This window comes from Nesoenas mayeri, assembly GCF_963082525.1.
Source record: "Nesoenas mayeri genome assembly, chromosome: 7".
In the NCBI taxonomy this organism is placed as follows: domain Eukaryota; kingdom Metazoa; phylum Chordata; class Aves; order Columbiformes; family Columbidae; genus Nesoenas; species Nesoenas mayeri.
The window spans coordinates 26,034,344-26,057,159 of record NC_137551.1 but is presented as its reverse complement, the minus strand read 5'-3'; the positions used below and the strand labels follow the sequence as shown (position 1 = coordinate 26,057,159).

The following is a 22,816-nucleotide window of genomic DNA, read 5'->3' as shown; positions in this document are numbered from 1 at the left end:
AGACACTTGGAGTCAGCTGTTACCAATGAATTAAAATAACATTAATTTTGTTAATTAATTAATGTTAATTAATTGTTAATCAATGTTAATCAAGCCAGGATGCTGCATTTTTTTCAGTTTTAAAATAGCCACTGTGCCCCAGGTATTCTGCTCCCAGGGCATCGGGAGGCTGACCTGATAAACCTGCAGATTCATGTGATGGACGTGACCTAAGGACTGGCTTTGATGGCTTTGCACTAAATCACAAATGCTCGGGGATATCAGAATGTGCCTGATTTTTGTGTGTGTTTGTTTTCTTCACCTGTCTGAACCCCATTAAACCTGATTGAGGCTAATATGGGGTGTATCCACTCGAAATCTCTTACAGTGGCCTGGGGTCTCCCCAGTCAGTCTTGTCACTGTTTGATTTCTTGCTGCTGGGAAGCCCCCCAGCAGCTGTAATTGAATATAAGGGCTTCTGTCCAGGGGAGCAGCGCTGCATTAATCACTGCAACCTGGCAGAGCTGCATCAATAGATCTTCCTAGCACATAAAATAACTCATGTTAATCATTGTTTGTGATTTATCCTCTTTTCTGTCTTGTACATTAATTATTCAGGGTGGTGCTGGGCAAGGCTGGGGCAAGGAAAGCCATGAGAAAGCCTCGTGCCTGCTGTGGGTGGCCTTGCTCCCCTAGCTAGGAGGGCAGAGTGGGATGTGGCAGGGCTCTCCCTTCAGCCCTGGGCACATCCATGCTGCAGGAGGAGCTTGGCCGGGTTCTTTACTCTCACAAAGCCTGCTGGAAATTAATTGCACAGTCAACAGCCATGTGTTGAACTCTCTGAGCACCCCTACCTGGGTTTCTTGGGACAGGCTCTCCTCCCATCTGTCTTTGTGCTGGCTGCAGGGCTGTGTCCATCATTGGCGCCGCATTTGTTTTGCTATGGGTATTTTTCTTTAGTCCCAATTACACTCAGGCTTATACCAAAACAAACAAGCCCTGGGATGCAGAGGTACCTGGCTGGCTCAGACAGGCTGGTGCCACGACTGGCCCCAGGGCTGATAAAGGACCCACCGTGTCGCTGCGCTGGAGTCTGGGCTTGCAAAATGTGACACAGGTTCTCTTGACAATTAATCACTGGGGAGAGAGCGGCATCAATTAATGAGTAATTGGCTTCATTTTAGGTCAGCATTTCCAGGCCAGAATTCTCTTGGCTGTTTCTCCGCTGCAAGGATGGGCATCCCCATCGCAGGACCTGGATGCAAAACCGCGAGGGAGCTGGTGGACAGGAGTGCAGGTTGATCCCTCAGCAATGACAGCAAAGGGAGTTATTTCCCTGGGCAAGAAGAGATATTAGCAACAAACCCTGAGACGAGGAACATGGACCCAACTGAGTGAGGAGACAACCAGCCCCAGCTGGGCTGGAAGTGGATGTCCCACCAGAGCCATGGGGTGTTTGGGGGCTGGATGCTTTCAAGGTTTCTGTTCTCTGCATGGCCCTGTGTGGGGGCAGAGGAAAGGGTTGCTGACTCTTGTTTTAAGGGTGAATTGAGATGCCTCTAATGCCAGGAACTGCAAATATTTCTGGTGCATTGTTGCTTTAGGAAAGGCAGCAGTGAGGTGGCTGCTTGCAGCACTTAGTGGGGAAACCGAAACAGTGAAGCAGCTTTCTTAAGATCAAAAAAGCCCTGGTGAAAAGAGGTCCTCCCAGCCATAGCAGGTGGCACAGGGGCCAGCTCCTGGGGAATCCTCAGCCCTCTCTAGTGAAGCACCTGGCTCGAAGGATGGAGATGCACATTTGTTGCCCTCAGCGAGAGCCCTTTCCAGCCGCTGCCTGGCCGGGGACTGCATCCCACTGCAGCTCCAAAACATTTCAGCAGAGGAGTACGGGATGGGAGAGTAATTTGATGCTCTGAGTGTCCAGAAGAGATCCTGCTAGAAATACCCATCTGACACGCTGCTTGAGATAAAACAGGGGAGGCGGCTTCACTTTAGCTTATCGGACACATTTCCTCCAGAGAGATCTCCATCAGCTCGGGGAGGAAACTACTGAATTTTTTGGTTTGGTGGCTTTTTTCCTTTTGATTTTTTTCAAGAAGAAGAAAGATGGTTGGGGGAAAAAAAAAAAAAAAAAAAAAGTTTTGTTGTGTCCTTAGTTTGTTAGTGAGAAAGTTCTAAACTGGAAAGTTTTTGTCTCTATTTTCTTTTAGTACCAGAAATAGAAGATTTTAATAATTTATTTCCACAATTGAGATGAAGTAAAAAAATACTGCCTGGAGAAAGAAGTGGAAGGGAAATATTTAAGTTGAAGAAGAACAAATGTCACACTTGGAAAGCTGTATTTTTCATAATTATCCAATGGAGACAAAGTGAAGCACAAGGACAACATGTGAATTTCCCCTAGTACTTCAAAGCTGATTTAATGAAATGCCATTTTTCAGGGAAAGAAGCAAATCGTCAGAAAGCATTTGCAGACATCCCCATCCCCAGGACCTGACCCCATCCCCAGGAGCTGACTCCTTGCCCAAGCTCTTCGCACGTGCTGGGGAGGCACAAAAGGACATTGCGAATACCGCCACCCCATGAAGACCCGCTGGGGCTTCGCTTGGCCTTGCCTGCTGTGCAAACTGCTTCCCTCCCTGCATCTGCTGTTATTAGCCATTGCTGGGCAGGTTTTGGAGGTTCAGTGTCTCTAACTCCCCCAGTCCTATTGCTGCAGGAGAGACGTGGCTGCCAGCCTGCTCTTCTCCTCGTCCACATCCAGGCACTGGGGGTCTCAGCAGGGAACTCCCCGCTAGGACATCTCTTCCTGGGGAGGTGGGGACCCCCATCTCCCCCACCCTCCAGTGTCCCTCTGCCCCTGGCCAGCCCCAGATGTGCACACAGTGGGGCACGTGAGTGGGATGCTGTGGTGCCAGGCAGTTTGGCTGCTCGCCTGGCACAATCTCAGGGAGCTGTCATCTCAATGCTGCTGCACTGCTAAACATTAGGCGTCTAGCATCAGTGCCCCAAAACCCATCAGCATCTTCAGGGAATCCACCTTGCAAGCTGCAAGGATGAGCAAATGTGGTGCAGTGCACCACTGTCTCAGAAAAACTTCTGCAAGGCTGTGAGCAAATTAAGTATCTGTTTTGGTATGACGACGTGTGTGGACCAGATGTTGGGGAGCACAGTCAGCCCTAAGGAGTTGGAAATACCTTCATCCATTTGACCTTTCAGCTCTTTTTATTATGATTTCTGAAAATTGTTACCACTTGTTAGTACTTTGTGACTGCCCCTTTGCACCCTTAGTCTGGGAAATGTAGCCCTGGGATGATGTTCTCCCCACTCCTGTGCCCTAGAACCACTATAATTCATTTTTTCCCCCAAATCCCAGCTCTTCTTCAGTGAGGAGACACTTCTCAAGCCTCCCAGGTTTTCTGCTCTCATTTTCAGCTCCGTGTTAGCCTGCCATGGCCATCACTGAACATGATGTTTGAGTTTGCTGGTAGTCACGGGGTGTTTCTGCATAACCCTGCCACCTGAGATGGTGATGGCCTTAGAGGCTTCTGTAGGAAAGAGTAGGGAGAACACAGACACAGGTCAGACACAACTATCTGGAAGGAAGCATCAGCAGAAAAAGCCGCCCTTGCTTTGGAGTGAGCAGGGCTGGGAATGTGCTGGACCATCAGTGAACTGAGCCTCTTGCCAGCCTGGCAGCAGCATTAGGTCCTTGGAAAGTGAAGGTTTCCACCTTCAATACCTAGCAGCAGTGGATGTGTGACCAGGATGGGTAGTGCATTAGGTAGCTGACTGGGGTGGTGATGGGTGGGAAAGGTGTCTGGGACTCATTAATTTCATGGCAGGGATCAGCTTGTCACATCCTATAACGCAATCAAAGTGGGAGCACACACATCTCACTCAGGGAACACATGGAACGCTCAACCAGGAGGCCTTGAAGTGTCTTCCAGCTGAAAAAAAACTCCCTACCACTGTGAGAGTTTAATCCTGCTAAATGCTGAGCACCTGGGGCATAGATGTGTTCTATAACCTGCATCAGGGGCACTGCTCCAATTTGGCTGTGTTTTTCCAGGCTCCCCAGAACATGTGCTGGGCTACAGACAGCACTGCTGTGGTCAGAGGATGCTGTGGGACAGGGCTGTGGTTGAGGGGTCAGAGCAGACAAGCTCATGCTCCCTCCCAGCCTGAAACTCCCCAAATCCCCAGCCTCCTTTCTAAGACACTGCTGCTTCCCATCCTCTGAAGGAACAGGAGAGCACCGAAACAAAAAGATTAAAAAAAGAAAAAAAAAGCCCCTGTGGTGACAAACATGAGCAGTATGGCTGTGAGCCAAGGCACCACTCACCCACCCTGGGGACAAGGTCGAGAAGGACACATGGTCCCTTTGGCCAGGCCTGCAAAGCGGGGAGGCCGTTTTTTCCGGCTACAGCATTGTTCTGCAGGACCTGAATAAACACTCAGCCTGGGACACTCAGGTGAAGGACACATTTCCCTCCCAGTGCCTGGAGCCTTCAAGGAAATCTCTTTTGTGTCTGCCTTCAGCTGACCCCCTGAAACCTCCTCTGCTCCTTGCAGCTAGCGCTGCCTGCAGCAGCACTGTGGGTCCCTGGCTGTTAGGAGAGGGTGGGATGGGGCTGTTCTCTGGCCTCTGCCTGGACATCTGGTGCAGAGTTGGAATCCCTCATCTGCTTCTTCATGGCCTACACCCTGCACAAATGTTAGAGGTACTTGAGAAGTACTTTAATTATCCTTTTGAATATTATTCAACAGTAAGGATTTAATAAATATGTATTGATTAACAATGCTTATTTATTACTATTGATTGTTTCGGTTTGATGTTACTTACAGAAAATGGGGGGTTGAGGGCAGCCTCAGGCACCCCAAGGCAAGCTGCAGCATCTGAGGTGAGGGGAGAGATGCTCTGCAGTGTCTGTCCCGAGGAGTGGGACAGTACCACTCCCTGGGGCTCATGCAAGCAGACAAGGTTTGAAAGCTGCTGGTTTTGTGGCCAGTCCTGGCTGGGAGGCTGTGGATGCCCTACAGAGCTGCACCTCTCTGCCTTTGGGAGACTTTCTGTCTCTGAGCCCACCCAGCAGCTACCCCAGGAGATCCAGGGCTCATCTAAGACCCACCAGGCTTTCATGTCCTGGGGATGCTCTAACTGCACAGAGGGCACTGGGCAGGGGAAGCCAGCTGCCTGCACTGGGCACAGAGCCTGGAGCTGGCATGTTCCCCTACTTGGCACAGGGCGCTAGATCTGCTTGCTGAGGGTCTCACAGGCGCAGAAGCACCTAATGGGCCCAGGACAGGCCCTGGGTCCCTCCTGAAGGGCAACAACACAAGAATGCTGTCATGTTCAGGGGTTCTGCTGTTCCACAGGGCAGCGAGTGATGTGGTACAGCCAGCTTCAGAGACACGAGCAAGCAGGACCTGCCAGGTGATGTGAGGGCTATATGTTTTCCCTACCATTCATGATTTTTAAAATGAACTTGTCAGTGCTTAGAAGCCTCTGCATCCCTCATTTTGTTACATGCTGAATCAGACCTTACCCCCCTGGGTAAGAAAAAGCTGCTCCCACACAGCCTGCTTTGCTGTGCTGCACTGGTATCACGTGGAGAAGACAACACTCTTCTCTGTACACAGGAGTTGGAAAGCACAGGCTCCTGGCCAGGGAGCAGGTTAGCAGTCCACTTTGTGTCTGTTATCCAAAGCACTGAAAGAGCTGCAGATGAACTAAGTGAAGGACTAAGTAAATAAAGGATTGACCTTCCACCCTGGGGGCCAGAGGGCAGCTACAAACTAGTGCTAATGTGAAATAGAGAAGCAAACTTTGCGGGCTCTGGAGGAATTAATCCTGGAAGTATCAAAGAAGGCAAAGGACTCATGTAACTCCCTGTTTGCATCAACATGGGGTGATGGCCCTGCCACCCAGAGGACCAAGCACTGGCCAGTGGCTCTAGGAGGGACACTGTCAGCTCAAGGGCTGAAGCAGGTCTGCAGGAAAGGATATGGGGAAATCCCTGACTTGGAGGCCTGGGGCTGCTCAAACTTTCAGCGTGGTGCCCCATGGGCAGCTTGGCACAAGAAAGTTGCCGTGATTCCCACAATGTCCTGCAAAGTCATTGTGGGCCTGCTGCATGCCCTGCAGATGGATGGACCTGGGAGCTCCTGCTTTTATGTCAACCTTGTTGCCACTGGGAGCTGAAAACTGCTGAAAAGCTTGGGTCATGCCATACAGTCTTTAAAGGACTTTCTGAAAAAACAATAACAACAAAAAAAGCCACATCTAAATGTCTCAGGCTGGGCAACCAACATCTCCAGTCACTTTTGGCCATACATAAATGGGCACATGGTTGACAGTCACACGATAGAGGCAGAAGACCACGAGGGATGGATGGTTCAATAGGAAGTGGCAGATGGACATGGCCACTGGAGAGAGGGAAAGGCAAGCGGTTAAAGGTCAGAGCTTCAGGAGCTGTCTTGAGATCAACAGAGGAGAGCTAAGATTTGATGAGCAGATTTTGTTCTGTCTGAGGGAAGCTGGATGGAGAGATGGGTTTTGTTGTTGCTTTTTTTGGTCTCGCATTGGCTGGGATGAGAGGTGAGGCTCTGCCTATGTTATTAATAGTTGGGGACACGTGGGCTGGCACAGAGCATTTCTGATGAGCCCATGGGGCCCCCAAATGCTGGGTAATGCATGGCTGATAGCCAGGCAGTAATTCAGTCACAGGATCATGATAATGTGCACAAACCTCCCTAGGCCTGTTGCATTATGAATTGCTGTGAGTGATTTACACCCTGTTAGCAGCTAACGGATCTGTGTGTTATGTACAGCACAACCGGACCCTCTGGGCTACTTACAACTCCACTTGCCATCACAGTTGATCCCTAGGAATGGCTCTTCCTCCCTTGCAATTGATGCCATGGTACTGTGCTTCCCTTTCCCCTGGTGCATAAAATCCCCAGTCCCCCAAAGCCCCCTGTTAAGAACTTCCACATCTCATTGAGCTGTTATTAATAGGGGGATTGTCTGGTGTCACAGCACAGACATAAAATACATTAACATTATCACATAATCTTATTTAGCAAACACTTGTGTCACTTCGCCCTTGGTAATTGCATTTGGGAGATGCAATATTTATGAAAGGGGAGGAGAAAATGTCTTGGCTCATCTCCTCTGAGCAGTAAAAGTCCTAGGGAAAGAAAAAAAAATATGCTGCAAGGGTTGTGGGAGCCTGGGAAGGGGACGTCAGAGCTGCTGATTTGCTCACAGTGAGTTTGGTGTTTGTTGGGACTCTGTTTAAGCTTGAGCTCTCCTGGACCTGACTGAGGCTGCGGTGTGGACCTGGGTTTTGCAAGGTCTTCTTCCTACACTACGCAGGGTCAGACCCCAGCACCCTTCTGGCATCTCTCTGCAGCTATTGCTGTGAGGCTGCACTCGGGGCTCACCTCTGAGGGTGCTGCCCGCTAAGCACAATGCTTGACTGGGATTTCCCCTAGGACTGAAATCCTTCCAACCAGCCCTGTATTTCTCTGTATGACCTTCCAGAACGATAGCAGGGTCTGAAGAGCAGAGTTTTGTCCTGTATACAACATCCCCGAAACTGGGAGGTCAGAGCTGGCTGTGCACCTTTCCCCCCATCTCTGAAGCCCGGTCTATCACCACTTCCCATTTTAGGGAGAATTTGCAGCAGGGTATGAGCTGCTGGAAGCTGTCCCTGTTTCTCAGGGCGTGCTGTACCGAGCTCAGCTACAGCAGCGGTACAGAGAGAGCTGTCTTGGAAGATTATCTAACGCTTCGGACAGCTCAATTCTTTCGAAACCTTCAAGTACTTTCTCCCAAAAAGTAAAGTTCATTTCCCCACCTGCAACCACCCACGTCTCTTGCTGTCCCCGGTATTCGCGGGCCAGGGAGGCACCACTGGCTCTGCTGGTGTCCCGCCAGCGCCCGCTCTAGAAAGTCGCGGAGGGAGTAGTGACATAGAACGGCGACTTTACACAACACCCGACCCTCTGTACTGGAACTGACAGTTCAAAGCCGCTGGTGATGTGCATGGGACTGAAAAACCGGTGTCACCTACTCCTTCCCCCGACTAATGTTTACACGCTCTGTTTAATTTGTTTGTTTTCTGTCGTGCTCTTTATAAGCTTGTTTTCGGGATCCTACCTGGGCGGTTAGAAACAGCATCCGCAAAACCTTACGGATGGAGACGGCTCTGTCTTCTCCCCGTGTGTGCTCGGTGAGTTGGAGGGCTGTAGCACCGGAAATTACAACTAATTACAGGTGAAAAATACAATTAATACAATAGCTGAAAACGCAATTAATTAATCAAACTTACAAGTGTAGAGAATGCTATTTGCATAAATTGCCGATCGTGTTTAAACCCACATAATCCCTCGCACTCCCCATCTCCGGGCATTACTCCCCCGGGTGGAACTCGTTCGGTGTGTTACCGAGCAGGGTGCATTGGGCTGGGCGGGTTGTGCCACGGGGAGACGATTAGCCTTCGGAAAAACCGATGATTTTTCTAGTTCTGCATCGTTTTCTTTTTTCTTTTTCTTTTTTTTCTTTTTTTTTTTTTTTTTTTTTTTGGTCATGGTTAATGCCAACCCCGCTCTGTTCCTCCGCATCTTCTGCGCTGCAAACGACGCGAGCCGAGTTTTCCACGTGCCCTACCAGAACGTGGATGTATTTCTGCCGGCGAAGGAAAAGAGTTTGAACCCGCCGGAGTCCCCAGACTTCGGGGGCCGAGGGGACCTCGCGGCAGGGGCAAGGGGCAAGGACTCGTCCCCGCAGTCGCCCACCTGCATGGCGGCTGCCTGCAGCGAGGCGGGGGAGAAGCTGCCCCTCCTGCCCAGCCCTCCTCTCCGAAGGCTAATGCAAGCAGCAGCAAATTAGACTTAAGTTTACCCATTGGTTCTGCTATAATTTTTATTTGCTTTTTGCGTGCTAATTAACCTCGGGGAGGGAAAAGAAAAAAATAAACGCGAAGATTTGCCGAGGAGGAGTTTGAGGTTTTTATAGCTAAATCCGTAACAATGTTTGCAATAATTAAGGCCCTTATTATTGGATCTTCTTGTTCGTTAGTGAAAGCCACTTTGTTAGCAGAGCCGGCAGGGCGTGCAGATTCTCTGCCTGCGCGGCGTTTGCGGAGCTGTCTGCGCCCCTGCCCCCGAGGGCTGCTTTTGAGACGCAGGGAACGGGAGGAGAGAAACACAAATCTGTTGGTAAAACGGGACTTTGTCTGATGGGGAAAAAGGCCTTCGAGCTGGGAGCGGGCAGGAGACAAAAGCAGCCGCCGCTACCCCGGCGAGCGAACAAACAAGGCAGCTGCCAGCAGCCGGAGCCGGGGGCAGTGAGCAGCCCGCGGGGGAGCCGCAGGATCGGGGAGAAATCACGATCGTCACCCTCTGTGTCGCGACAGGCCTGGCTGTCGCAGGGGCCAGCTTACGGAACAGGGGAGACTCAAGGGAAGGCGGCGGAGGGACCCGGTTATCTGCTCCCTCACCGCACGACTGTATTAACTGGCACAGCGGGTTTAATTAAACTGGGAGTTAATAACGGGGCAGAGCCCCCGGTGTCCGCTGCTGCCGTCGGTGCCCTCGGGGGTGGCGGCCAGACGCTGTTCATTAGCGGGGCTGGTGCGGGGCGGGTGGCCAAGGGGAAGGGGCTAATGGGATTACACGCATTTCTGCACGGTGGAGAGTTGGGCTGCTGCCGCAGGACCAATAACTTCTTAGCAGATGCTCCTCGGGCAAGCAGCAATATTGAATATTCATGCAGCGCCGCCGGGCACTTCAGCCCCCATCGGCCACCACTGCGCTCCCTCTCCTCCCGGGGATACCTTCCGGCCGAGGGGCCCGGGAGGGATGTGAGCCCCCCGGCCTGTTGCACCGAGCCGGTCAGACCCGAGGCAACGGGAAGCAGGGGAGCAGCCAAGGGGGTGGTGGATGCGGGCCGTTCGGGGCTACGCGGCACCCACGTTGCATGCACCCGTTGGTGCAATGAATTATGACCATTCTCTTTTCTCTCGTGAACCCCTTTTCTTCAGGCAGCCAGCGGCTACAAGAAGGCGAGGGGGAAGTTTGCGGACTGTATTACTTATTTTTGGTAGAAAACAACTGTCCCCGGAGATATCGTTGACGGGGCGCGGAGCCGGCTGCCCTCCCCGCCCGGGCCCTGCCGCTCTCTCCCGGCCCTCTGTTCCTTTCCCGCAGTACTAACTTGTAGCCCCTCGATCGTTTGTAACCATAAAGGGGAGAAATATTTTTGCGGGCGAAGTTCGTGCGATGCTGCGTCTGCCGCCCGCTCCCGCTGCGCCGGGCACTTTATACTCATTAAGTGCAGCGGCGCTAAGTCATTACTGTAATAAAGAGTTATGCTGAATACAAGGGGCCACGTTTCCAAAGCCATAAATTACAACTGTCAGTGCGTGTTCGAGGGATCAACAGAGCTGGGAGTAATAATTTACAGCGTGCTTTATAGAGCAATTAAAAATTCCCCGAATGGTGTTAATTGCTTTTAATGCGCAGGAAGCGCTGCCCGCCCATCCCGCGGACGCGGAGCTGGGGAAAAGCCGCCGCTGACGCCGGGACAGGGGGCTTTGGGGACCGTCTGTATAGGGTGGGTTTCGGTGAGAAATGAGGGAAACGATATCTGAGCTGGGAAGCCTACACGGCCGCGGGAGGCCGGCTGGTGGGTGCGGGAGTCTCCCTGCTTCGCTATTGACGGCTGTCGTGACATTTGCGACATACTTAGTGAAGGCGGCGGCGCTGAGAGGCACAACCCCGAGTGCAGCGAAGAGCGCGTCCCCCTGCTCCGGGGAGCGGTGGGGGCTGCCCGGCGGGGCCGCCCTGCCCCGAGGCTCTCTGGCCGGCTCCTGTGCGCAGCCCGGACCCACATGGCCCCGCACGGGCACCGGCTCCTCCTCCGTAATTGATTTCACAGCGGTCGGGGAGGGAGAGAAAGAACTGCGGGAGGGTACGTGTGGCAGGGTGAATAATCAGCCGGGGCTGGGAGAGCCCCCAACCCAATGAATTAAACGAATTAAAAAGCGAGGAAGGGAAAGAGTCGGGGTTCACCCTTCTGCTGATGGGGTGGGGGTGTGTTTGTCACTGGGCACCTGCTTGGGGGAGAGTTGCTTGCTCTCCTTTCCAGAAAACGAGAGGATTTTACAGGTTCCAGAAAGCGCTGCTTGACGTGCAAGTTTCAGAGCAAGCCTGGTGCATTTTACTGGGACCCTGCCAAGGCCCCAGACATGCCACTTTTGTGCCTAGTCCCTGCATTCACAGCAGTCTCCCGGCCAGCAGCTGCGAGGCTGGGAGACGGCCTGTGATACTGAGCTCCCGGGAGCCCCAAGCTGTAGAAGAGCTCAGTGGCTAAGGGGAGTCCTGGAAAGCCAGCAAGGCATAAGAAAATGGGAGTGGAAGGTGGAGGTCAGGCCCTGGTGGGGCTGCCCCTCTCCACTAGCAGAAGGCAGATGCACCCGATCAATGAGAGAACCTGAGAAAGGATCCCCAGGCCTGTGTGGAGAGGGAAGCCTTATGTAGCACGGGAAGGGCCCTTGTCTCCATTGCTGTCTCCTTGCACAGATATGCTAAGCTCTCAAGTGGGGCAGGACTGAACCACTGCTTTGGAAATGAGCCTGCCTAGCAGCTGCTCAAGGTGGGTGAGGGGGGACAAAAGTTTCAAGGTTGGCAGGAATATGTAAGTGACTGTGGGTGCTTGAAGGGCATAAGATGCTCTGGGAAAGCAGAGATCAAGAATATTTGACTTGTCAACGCACTGCTTTTTTCAGCAACTTAGTGCACGTGTTAGCTCCTGCACTGGAGGCTTTTTTCCACCTCTGGAGAGGGCTGATCCAGCTTGTTGCTTCCTGCAGAGAAGGATTTCTTTGGCCAGAAAAGAAACCCCACTGACCTAAATAGCTCTTTGGGCAAACATCTGAGAATGCCTATCTCCTCAGGCTCTGCTTAGAGTATGGTCTTTGAATATTTTTTTGCAAGGCCTGACATCCATAGCCCTAGTAAAGACAGACAAACCCAGCCCTTGGTAGGAAGGAGAATGCCGGCTGGGGATTAGCCTCCAAGCATCAGCCAGGCAGAGCTGGCTGGCCTGGGGTGCCTCTGCCCCTCACTCCAGGGATCCATTTGTAGGATCATTAGATTCACCTTAAAGCAGGTGCTGACCCTTGTAAACTCTCCCATCAGGATGTGAACCTGAAAGCACCAAAACTGGCCCTGACATGTCCTGATGTGCGAACTTGCAGTACTGCATGCAAGTCCTCTTTAGCCCCAGAATTAGGGAGCTGGATAGAAAGGCTATATATTCATTGCCAGCGCTCTTGAGACATAATATTTCAGAGCCTTGTGCTCTACTGCACTGCTCAAGCACCAGCCCCAGAGAGCCCGAGGGGAAACTGAGTCCAGGAACAATTTGAACTGAAGCATCTGAACTGGGTGTTGTCCTGAATCTTAAATGTGCAGTGCCCAAACTTCCAATGCCAGGAGCTGCATCATTTTCCCAAGGCTGCAGGTGAAATCTGTGGCTTGTGCAGGGATTAAATCCTGGGGCTGTGCATCATTCCCAAACCTATCAATAATTTGCATTGACTTCCTGGCTCACTGGTGGAGGCCTTGTGATTTCTTGAAGCCAGTCACCCTGGGGCCCTTGTCATCTGCTCAGCCTTGGTGATGTCTGGTACAGGGAAGGTTGAAGGCTTTGCCCTGTATTGAGCAGGGCCTTTGGGATGCACAGGAAGCATCAGGCAGCTGTGTTATTTACTGGAGAGAGTGAAGCTCCCTGGTCTCAGCAGCAGAGCTGAGTCCCTCTGGATGTCCGAGCCCACTGGCACGGGACTCTGTGGCATGGCATGCTCTGCTGCTTCCCTGTGAAGACAACCTGATGTGCTCAGGGCTGGTGAGCAGGCTCTGCCCCACATCCCCTGAGTGGGAAGGGGCTGGAGAAGAGGCCCAGGCTGGTCCTGGAGAAGGGCAAAGGCAGCTGCAGCCCTGGGGCTGAGAAGATCCCCTACCCGAGAGCAACCTCCTGGCCCCTGCTGGCCCCAGCTTTCACTCCCTTCCCTCTCGGCTCCTCCTAACCACAAGGACTTTGGTTGATGGAGCTGGCGCCAGTGAGTTCCCTGAAGAGTTCAGAAGTCATGAAGTGAGGCAGGTACTGGGAGGGGGGAAACCTGACCCCGGCCGGCAGGCAGGGCTGGGCGGTGGAGAGGAGGAGCCGGCAGGCTGGGCACTGGGCACAGCTGGGCGTGGGGCTGAGGGGTGGCCATGAACTGCTGCTGTCTGCTGTGCCCCCACAACCTCCCTGCTGTGGGGCCATAGTGGTGGGTACAGTGATAGTGGTAGGTCCCCACTGGGGATCTTGGGGTGTCACAGCAGGGTTGTGGCTGGGGTGAGGGTGGCAGGATCCCACGAGGTGGTGTGTATGCCTGTATCTGGGTGTGTGTGTGAATGCACACAGTTGTGAAGGTGTGAGAACACGTCTGTGCGAATTTGTGTGAGTACAGGAAGGGTTGTGTCTGTGAGAATGGGGGGGGAAATAAGAGTTCACTAATGTAGGTGCATGTGCAATCAAATGTGTGGGACTGTGTGGCAGCATGGGTGTCTGTGAGCTTGTGACCGTGTTCGTGTGTGTGCTTATTTGTGAGGGTGAGGCCATGTGAGTGGGTGTGTGCGAGGATGTGGATGTGATAGTATGCATAGCAGTGAGTGAGGAGGTGTACCTGAGTGCCTGGGCACGAGTTGCTCTGCCAGTGCATTTGTACTGCATGGGGGATGCCTCAGAGCAGGCTGTCTTGTGAGACCCTCACGGTCCGCAGTGAGCACCAAACTACCAGCACACTGAAGACAGAGGGCAGCGTTTGCCCCAGCCGGAGAGGAGGCGGCTTGCCGGGCCGGCCTCAGCTGGGAGCGGGGAGGATAGAGTGGGCTGCCTGGTGCTGGCAGACCACAAGCCAGCGGGGAAACCCTCGACACTGCGGCCGGGAGCTTCGGCGCCGGCTGAGCAGAGCCGGTCGGCAGCGGCAAGGGGAGATGCAGGAGGCAGCCGTGCCCCAGCCTCACCAGCGGCTCTGCCTCCCTCCCGGCTGCACGGAGAGGGAGCACCGACCGGCCAGGTCCAAAACAAATTTTGCAGCAAATTATGGCAGCTATTTTATTTTATTTTGTTTAATTTTGTTTTATTTTATTTTATTTATCTTTTAAAAATTTTATTTTAAAAGTTTATTTATTCGAAAACACCCACGTTTCCGCGGGCAGGCGCGGGAGGGGGCAGTGGCGGAGGCGCGACAGGCTGCGGGGCCGGCAGCAGCGGGTGCCTCGTTCAGCTCACTCCGCCGCGGCGTGCGCCGCTTTCCCGTGAGGAGCAGCTGGGGCCGGCCCCCACCCGGGGGAATGAGACCCCACGGGAAAATCTCCCCGGCCCCACCGCGGTTCTCCGGGGGCAGGTGTGACCTGGGCTGTCATCGTCTCCTCCCTTAAGAAGTATCTCCACGGGCCTGGGCATCCTTGAAGGGGTCTCCATACAGCCTGCGTGTCCCTGTCCTGGGCTCAGGAGATGGGGGATCCCCCTTCTCCTCCTCCACGACTTTTTGAGAGGTTCTGGCTTTTGAAATTGATAGAACTCCTCTGGAGAAAAGGGGCATGGCCGTTTTGGGACCCCCCCAGGAGGGGATTCCCGCACGGGATCAGCTGACGGCCCCCGGGGATTTCGGCCCCGTGCCACTCCCAGTGCCCTGCTCCCCCGCGGGGTTTGGCAGACAGGACCTCAGCAGCCCACGGCCACAAACTCCGGGACAAAATGTCCCCCTCCGCCACCCGGTACCTGCCACTTTTTTACCCCCGCCGATGCCCTGCGAGCACCCAGCTCTGACTTTATAAGGCCGATCCGAGTGGTGATTTTTTTTTAGGGCGGGGGGGAAGTGAGAGGGGATTGGGGAAGAAGAAACTCCTTTTCTCGTGTGCTCTTCTCTGCTGTCATTCACTCGGCTCCTTTCAGCATCCAGCCAATGGAGAGTGAGGGCCTGGGAGCAGCAGGCCTGGGGTAGCGTGATTGATGGGCAAGCGGGGTGGCGGGGCGATCGCACTCGCACTTTGCTCCACGCTGCGCTGCTCCGCGGGGCTCTCGGCTCCTCACCGCCCGCGGCGGCGAGGGGTCTCCGGGGCACCATCGCATGTGTGTTTGTGTGTCTCTGTGTGTCTCACTGTTGGGTGAGTGGCTCCTGGCTTGGGGTGGTTTTGTCTTGTTGGCCTGAGGGTGTCGGGTCTCATCGAAGCGGGACCGGTGTCCGTGGGTGGGGGAGTCACGTCTCTGCTCCTGGAAGCTCTTGGGTCCAGGGTGTGTGTGTGGCGCGGTTGTGTCTCGCGTGTGAACGGCTGTCGTGTTGTTCAGCTCTTGTTCTTCTGTTGCGCATGGCTCTGCTGTTGTGTCTTCGGGTTGAGCGTGTAGCTGCCGTGTCCCAGTTCTGCGTGGCTCTGCTCGTGTGTGTTGAGGTGCGTGACTGCCGAGCTATGGGACTGAGCGTGTAGGCGGCGTGCCCCCGCTGTACTCGGCTCCGTTGCGTGCTGTTGCCGTGTTTTCGGGGCGGTGCGGGTCTGTGCTGCCCTGCCCGGGGTGGAGGTGCGGCCCTGGTGCCCCGGGCCGTTCTGTACGGCTGCGCTGCCGGGACCAGGCGGCGAAATGGAGCACCTCGGGGCTCACCATCTGCACCAAGGCCAAGCTGAGCCCATCAGCTTCGGCATCGACCAGATCCTCAACACGTCGGAGCCGGGCAGCTGCATGGTGTCGCACCCGCGGCTGCAAGACTCGGCGGACTATGGACTGGGATGCATCGTGGGCAGCGCCTACAACACGGTCACGGGTGGCTACGGGGCGAGCGGCGGCACGGCCGGCGCCTACACCAGCACCTCTTGCAGTATGGGCGGCCTGCCCGGCTCCTACAACGTGAACATGGCGGTGAGCATGAACGGCAACACCTTGAGTTCGGCCGGAGGGGTGATCCGCGTCCCGGCCCATCGCCCGGTGACCGGCGGCGTGCACCAGCCCCTCTCCGCCGCCGTGCCGGCGGTGAACGGCATGAACAGTCTCACGGGGCTCACCTTCCCCTGGATGGAGAGCAACAGGCGATACACAAAAGACAGGTTCACAGGTGAGTCGGGCCACCGGGACACCCCTCTTCCCTCCCTGCTCCCGCCGTCCTGCTCCCTTCCCTGCCGCCCAGTCTCGGCGCGGCAGCCAGTGCCCGCCGAGGAAAGCACGATCCGGCCGCAGGTGGAGAGACGGCCACGGATCGGCCTGGGAAGTCGGTCCCGGAGGAGGCCAGAAGCAAGAAGGGGTGGAATATCAGACGCATTCAGTTCCCCCTAAAATGCGTTATTTTGTTTTTAGTTTTATTTTGTTGTTGCTTTTTTTTTTCCTCCGCCGGGAAAGGCGGGCGGAGAGGAAACGGAACGGCAAACTCCTCGTACCTCTCTCAAGCCCTGGACAGGGCTGCCCGCTCCTCTCCACCCGATACAACACCCGGGGAAAGTTTCCTTTAAAACAGAGGGTTATTTCAGGACCAGAGCCCGGGCCGGCGGGAAGGGACCCCGGCGAACCCAGCCCTCGCCCGCACGGCAAGGCCGGCCTGTTGCCAACCGTTCGTACGGTCGTTTTTCCCGTGCATACTGTAACTGGGCAAGTTTTTCCAGGTTGCAGGTTTCGGCTCTGCCTTTCCCCAGCCAAAACAAATTTTTTGCAGCCCCGATCCGAGTCGAGCTTGGGCTGTAGCCGCTTTCCGGACCCACCACCGTTTTCAGGTGTATCTGGGCTCGTTTTTCGCTGCTAACAAAGCAAAATCTCGATCAACAGGGGAAAAAAAAAAAGCAACGAAATTGCAACGGGGAAAAAAATTGACACCCACTCCCGTAGCGCCCGCACCGGCCCTTATTCCCGGGGGCAGAAACCGAGGTCAGAATTTAGCTTGGCTCAGGCACGGTGGCGGGCGAACAAACGGGCCGTTCCCCCTGCAGACACCAGACTGGTTTTCACGGAGGCACTTCCCGGCCGGCGGCGGCTGAAACACGCTGCGAGTTTTCTCCTTTTTTGTGTGTGTGTGTGGGGAAAAACAAACAAACAAACAAAACAATATTTAAAAAACAACGACAAAACTGCAAAGATACAAGAAAAAATTAAAACCAAACAAAAAACCCCACAGCACAACGAAACGTAACTCCCGTTTCCAGCCCGTGAAGTTATTTCCCGGGTACGAAACGCTGGGGCCGAGGACGGCGGCGGTTACTGCCGCGGCCAAACGAAATTAAACCGAGTCCCGTTTTCACGAAGCGCGGAGCCCCGGCCCATGCCGGTCCCCGCCGCCCCTCGCCAGGCACTTCGCCGGGCAATCGGCCGCCTCCTCCGTAGCCAAAGCAGAGCAGTGCCCGGCGGGTGCTCGAAGCGCCCAACGAAGGCACCGGGGCCCCAGCCGCGTTTTTGCAGCCCGTGCGCGGGTGTCGGCGGCGAAGTGGCGGCTTCGCAGCGGGGGGGGCCCCAGCCCAGGGCCCGAGAGCCGGAACCCCTCTGCTGATGTGTCGCTGCTTGCTTCTTTGCCTCTCATCCCCCCTCCTCCCGTGTCCCCCCCAGTGGCCCTCTCACCCTTCACTGTAACACGCCGTATAGGTCACCCCTACCAGAACCGCACGCCCCCCAAGAAGAAGAAGCCGCGGACATCCTTCACCCGCCTGCAGATCTGCGAGCTGGAGAAGCGCTTCCACCGGCAGAAATACCTGGCCTCGGCCGAGCGCGCTGCCCTGGCCAAGGCCCTCAAGATGACGGATGCCCAGGTGAAGACTTGGTTCCAGAACCGGCGCACCAAGTGGAGGTGAGCAGTTGGGGGGCTCGGCAGACCCGGGGGGCAGCTGCTGGGGCAGCCATGGGGGAGCAGGCCTGGCTGCTGCCGACTCTGCTAAGGGTGGCTGAACACAGGGTGTGAGCCCTCCAAGTGCACGCATGGGGAAGGTCACACGTGTGTGCAATGTGGATGTGTCTGTACACGTGCATGGGAATGTGCGTGTGTGCACAGCCATGTGTGTACGTGTAGCGCCCGTGGGTATGAATGTGCTTGTGGGGGATGCATGTGTAGGCCATGTGGGCACATGCCTGTGTATGTGTGCACATACAGTGTGTGTGTGCACCTCTGTGTGTGCAAACATGGTATGAGTGTATAACTCTTCACAGTGCATGTGAAGGCCCTGTGCACCTGGGTGTGCACACATGCAAGGCATATGTGTGTCTGTGCCTCTGTGTGAGCATGCATGTGGGTGTGTGTGCAAACTGGATTGTCTGCATATGGATGCGTGTGCAGTGTGCATGCAGGCAGTGTGCTTTCTGTCTGTGTTTATGCTGTGTGATCACGCTAGGTCTGCATGCAGGTAAGTGTGCATGTATGTAACATGAAGGAATGCATGTGTACGTGGTGTGTGTGTGTGGTGGTGCCGCGGGGGGGTGCGGGTGGTATCACGGGGGCCCAGTGGGTGCAGCGCTTCCAGCAGCTCCTTCCCCTGTAGCAGCGTGCAGAAGCCCCGGTTCCGGCGGGGTGCGGCGCTCGGGGGCGGGGGACAGCAACGGCAGGACCCGTCGGTGCGCGGCCGCTGGACCCTCCGGCGCCGGGACAAAGCCGCACCCCGGCATGGGAGCGCGGCTCCGACCGGATCCTGCTCCCGGGTCTGCCGGGATATCGGGCCCTGCAGAACACCAAAATTCTCACCCCTGCGGGGTTTACGGCACTTCCTTGCCAAAATGCTCCTTTTTTTAAAAAAAAAAATTCCTTCCGGGCGTGCCATTAAAGCCGGGCGGGAGAGGGAGAAGAGGCCGGTCTTACACGGAGGCTTCCGCGCTCCGTCGCCGTCACCCGGAGCTTCCCGCAGTGTCCCCAAGGGCGGCACCCCAGTCGTGGGAGCATTCCCGGCCCTGGCCCGGTCTAGGGACAGGCATATTCAGGGAGGACCTGGGCAAGGGGCCGCTCCCTTGCGGGTCAAGGGACAGGGGTGTTGCAGGGTGCTGAGCACTGAACACTTGGGTGCAGGCAGGCAGTAACTTCTTCAAGGCAGGGGAAAATGGTTTTCCTGGGATCTGCCCGAGGGTGAATAGGACAGTGATTGCCTGGAGATGCAGAGGTTGGAAAAGAAATAAGGGACAAGGAACTTGAAACCAAGAATGTGGGTGAATCCCCCCTTCAGTGAGTCCTTTCCTGAAAAGCTCATGGAAGAGCAACTCCCCAAGTGCCAGGAAGTCTCCAGCTGGAGTGATCTCTGTTAGCCAGGAGCAGAGTCCTGGAGGAGGAGCACTCGTGCCGTGGCAATGTCTTCTGACCTGGTTCCCTAAGGAAGTGAAGCAAATGTGGTTTGGCTGGATCTTCATCTGTCTGTCAATACTCTTTGCGTCTGTTGGCTAAGTTAAGGCCCCTTTGGCAGTGGAGCAGAGGATACAAACCTATTCATACATTTCACAAAAAAAAAAAAAGCTGGGTAAAGAGAAATGAAATCCCTTTTCTGCTTAAGGGAAAGGCTGCAGCCTGACCTCAGCCGTTGTACTAGACATGGGAGAATCTCCACTGGCCTGAGCAGTGTGGAGTATCCGAGAGCTGCTTTAAGCTCTCTGAGGGATTTAACTGTTTAAATAAATGCAGGCTGGAGAGAGAGTCTCGCCTCTGCTCCTTGCCTGGGCACCTCTACTGGAGCAAGGTGCTATATGACCCTCTCCCCAGATTTGGGTTCTTGTTTGCGACATGGGAATTGAGGTTTAGTTCCTTCCTTTGACTGAGAAGATTTGAACCTACAAATCCTGGCCTGACATGAATGCATGAACAGGCCAGCCGCTTGGAGCAGGGAGGTGTTTGGGAGCCTGGTGGTTTTTGCTCCAGCTGGATGCTTGCAGCCACCATGCTCCCGACTGCCCTGGACATGGGACTCTCTCTGTTCTCCCAGGAGCATCTCTTCATTGTGCAGGGAGTCATTAAATATTCATAGATGCAGAGACAGAGCTGCTCCTGGGCTGTGCGGGGAGGGCGATTGCTGCTCTGAGCCCACTCTTACCAGGATGTCTGACATGAAATGTTGACACAGTGATTAGAGCAGAGATTGAGCCCTGAGCTACCTGCTCCCAGGCAGGAGCCCTGGCCACATGCTTGGAGGCTTGGGTGCATCAGAGGCCCATGACCTGCAGCCAGCCCTTGCCCGCTTCCCTAGGGAGGAGACAGGGACCCCCTGCCCCGTGCTCCGAGATGTCATCATGGAGCTCAGAGCTGCCACTTCCAATCCCCACAGCCAAAGAAGGTGAGATATCTCATGTCCCCGAGTTGCTAAATTAAAAGCTGCCATTTCCCCTCTCGCTGATCCACTGAAGCTGCCAGGAGAGTGTTGTTTGGGCCCAGGGTGAGGAGCAAGGAAGAGGATGCTTTGGGGATCATCCTGGGACCAGCACCATGAACTGCCCCCAGGCTTTCCCAGCAGCATCACTGAAGGTGCCAGGTGACATTCGCTAGTAAAAGCAGAAGCGACTACAGTCTGTAGCCTCCAGACTAACCCGTCATCCAGGCAAGGGGGATTTAGGATTTTCACTGTGGATTTAAGTGTGTTCAGGCCATTTCTACCTATACCATCCCCTCCTCCCAGACAACCCAAAGCTGGGACCCAACTAGCACTGGAAAGGGCCCCTGCAGGCCCCTTAATCCCCACCTCGACAGGATCAGCTCTGCTGGTGTCATTCCAGACAGTGCTCAACCTCTTCTTAAAAATGTTCTCCACCCTGCCCAGACAGTTTATTCTGGGCTTTGATTTGTCTCACTGCTAAGAATGTGTTTCTAGTGCTTAGCTGACATTTTGCTGATTTTTGACCTGCCTGCCATGGGCGTGTTGTTGCTTTCATCCAGACTCTTGTCAGCTGGCCACCACAGCCTGGCAGAGGAGATGGCAGGCCAGGATGACATTGCCTGTCTCCCAGCCATGTGGCTCTGCCAGTTGGTGAAGTCTCACCTAGCTCCTGCCCTGGGTTCCTTGGTGGGACATTGTGTGCTTGGCTCTTGCTACTGTGTACTGAGCACATTTGCAGGGAATCGCACCTTTTGCAATCCCGTTGTATGCCCTTTTGGTTGTTTTGGCTCTGTTTGGATTTTTCCCATGGGCAGAAAATACATCAGACTGGTAGGCTGTTCCTGGCTTTCTCTGATGGGAGCAATTTTTGCAGGGGCCACTAAGACAGCCCCGGTCCCTAGTTTATATGACTTACTGGCAGTTTGTGCAGGGATGTGGGACCATGCTGTGGCTAGGCACTCTCTTTTCCTACTTCTCCCCAGCCCTAAGCACCCAGCACAGCACAATCCTTTCTCTGTGGAGACACCTCTCTTTTGCTTCTCCAGGCCCCCCTAACTGCTCCCTCTCTCCTAGGAGGCAGACAGCGGAGGAGCGGGAGGCTGAGAGGCAGCAAGCAAACCGCATCCTCATGCAGCTGCAGCAGGAGGCCTTCCAAAAAACTATCAACCAGCCCATCCAAGCCGACCCCATCTGTGTCCATAACTCCTCCCTCTTCGCCCTCCAGAACCTCCAGCCTTGGTCTGATGACTCCACCAAGATCACCAGTGTCACCACCGTCGCCTCTGCTTGCGAATAAGACTGGCACCCACCAGTGGCACATGCACCTTCTGCCAGTGGGGCTGTACCTGGTGGGACACGTGTCATCCCCAGTGGGATGTGTGACATGCCTATTTGTCCCCAGGGAAGGGTGACACCCTGCGATCCCCTGACCACTCACGAATCCCATATGTCTGGCCAGGAAAACCCTCCATGAGGACTGAAAGGAAGGGAAATCAATCAAAAGACTTTCCCTGCCTGTGGGGCTGCTGAAGCAGCGGTGGTGTCTTGCCTCCCCCCAGCCCTTGTTCTCTTGAAAGTCTCTGGTGCCGACCATGAACTTGCCGACGTGCTGCCAGACAAAAGCCCAGCCCTGATAGACAGGGCTGCCGGCGTTCACCCAGCCGGGGGAGAAAAAACTTCCTTTGGATTCTGCTGGCAGTGGTGCAAAGCCTGGGGTCACCCCTATATATCCATGTATATATATATAGTGTGTATATATATATATATGTGTTCTTTGGACTGGTGGCTTGAAACAAAAGGAGGACGTTCCCTGGAAAACATGACTCTTATGAAGGCCTCCTCGGGTCGTCTGTACCGGAGACGTTTAGGGATACAACAAATGGAGGAAACAGCAGCAATTTCTGCTTGCACCAGATGGGAACCCTTCAGAGCTCACCTCGCTGTCTCTCCTCCCCTTTTTCATTAATTTTTTCTTGCAAGGGGGGAATAAGAGAAGGATCTGACAGACTCCTGAGGACGGTAAATATGATATCTCAATTGTATGATGAGCCCAAACTGTCCCTGGCTGCCACAGACTCTGTACCCATCAGTGTGTATTTTAATAATGAGAAGACCTTGCTGGCAGTTTGTGGGGGTAATGCAGTTTCTTTCTGTGGATTATTTCCATATTATTTGCAAAATGTTGTTCAATGTTTTATTTTACCTGTTTCCTTTTAGAAGGCAATTCCTGATGGCAAAAAATCAATTTCACTTTCAACTGTTTAACTTAGTTGTTTCTTTAATTGTACTGAGGGAATGACACACAATTAAACAAAGCACTTCTTATAGCAAATGCCAGGAATATATATATATATGCACACAGTATATATTTTTCAGTTACTTGTAATCTAAAAACAGCACTGCCAATGTAAACATCCAGTACAAACAAGCAATCGGAAAAACTATTTTGAGTGAGACTTTTAAAGGCTTTTTT

The 22,816-nt window shown here is 54.2% G+C and overlaps 1 protein-coding gene across 1 annotated transcript; it reads left to right on the top strand.

The window, feature by feature from the left end:
* Positions 1-15,676: 15,676 nt before the first annotated feature.
* TLX1 (T cell leukemia homeobox 1) lies at positions 15,677-21,640 on the top strand (the record flags this gene model as incomplete). Its single annotated transcript, XM_080347367.1, has 3 exons — positions 15,677-16,145; positions 17,654-17,855; positions 21,418-21,640. 3 exons carry the CDS (start codon positions 15,677-15,679, stop codon positions 21,638-21,640), a joined length of 894 nt encoding a protein of 297 aa, XP_080203493.1.
* Positions 21,641-22,816: the final 1,176 nt, after the last annotated feature.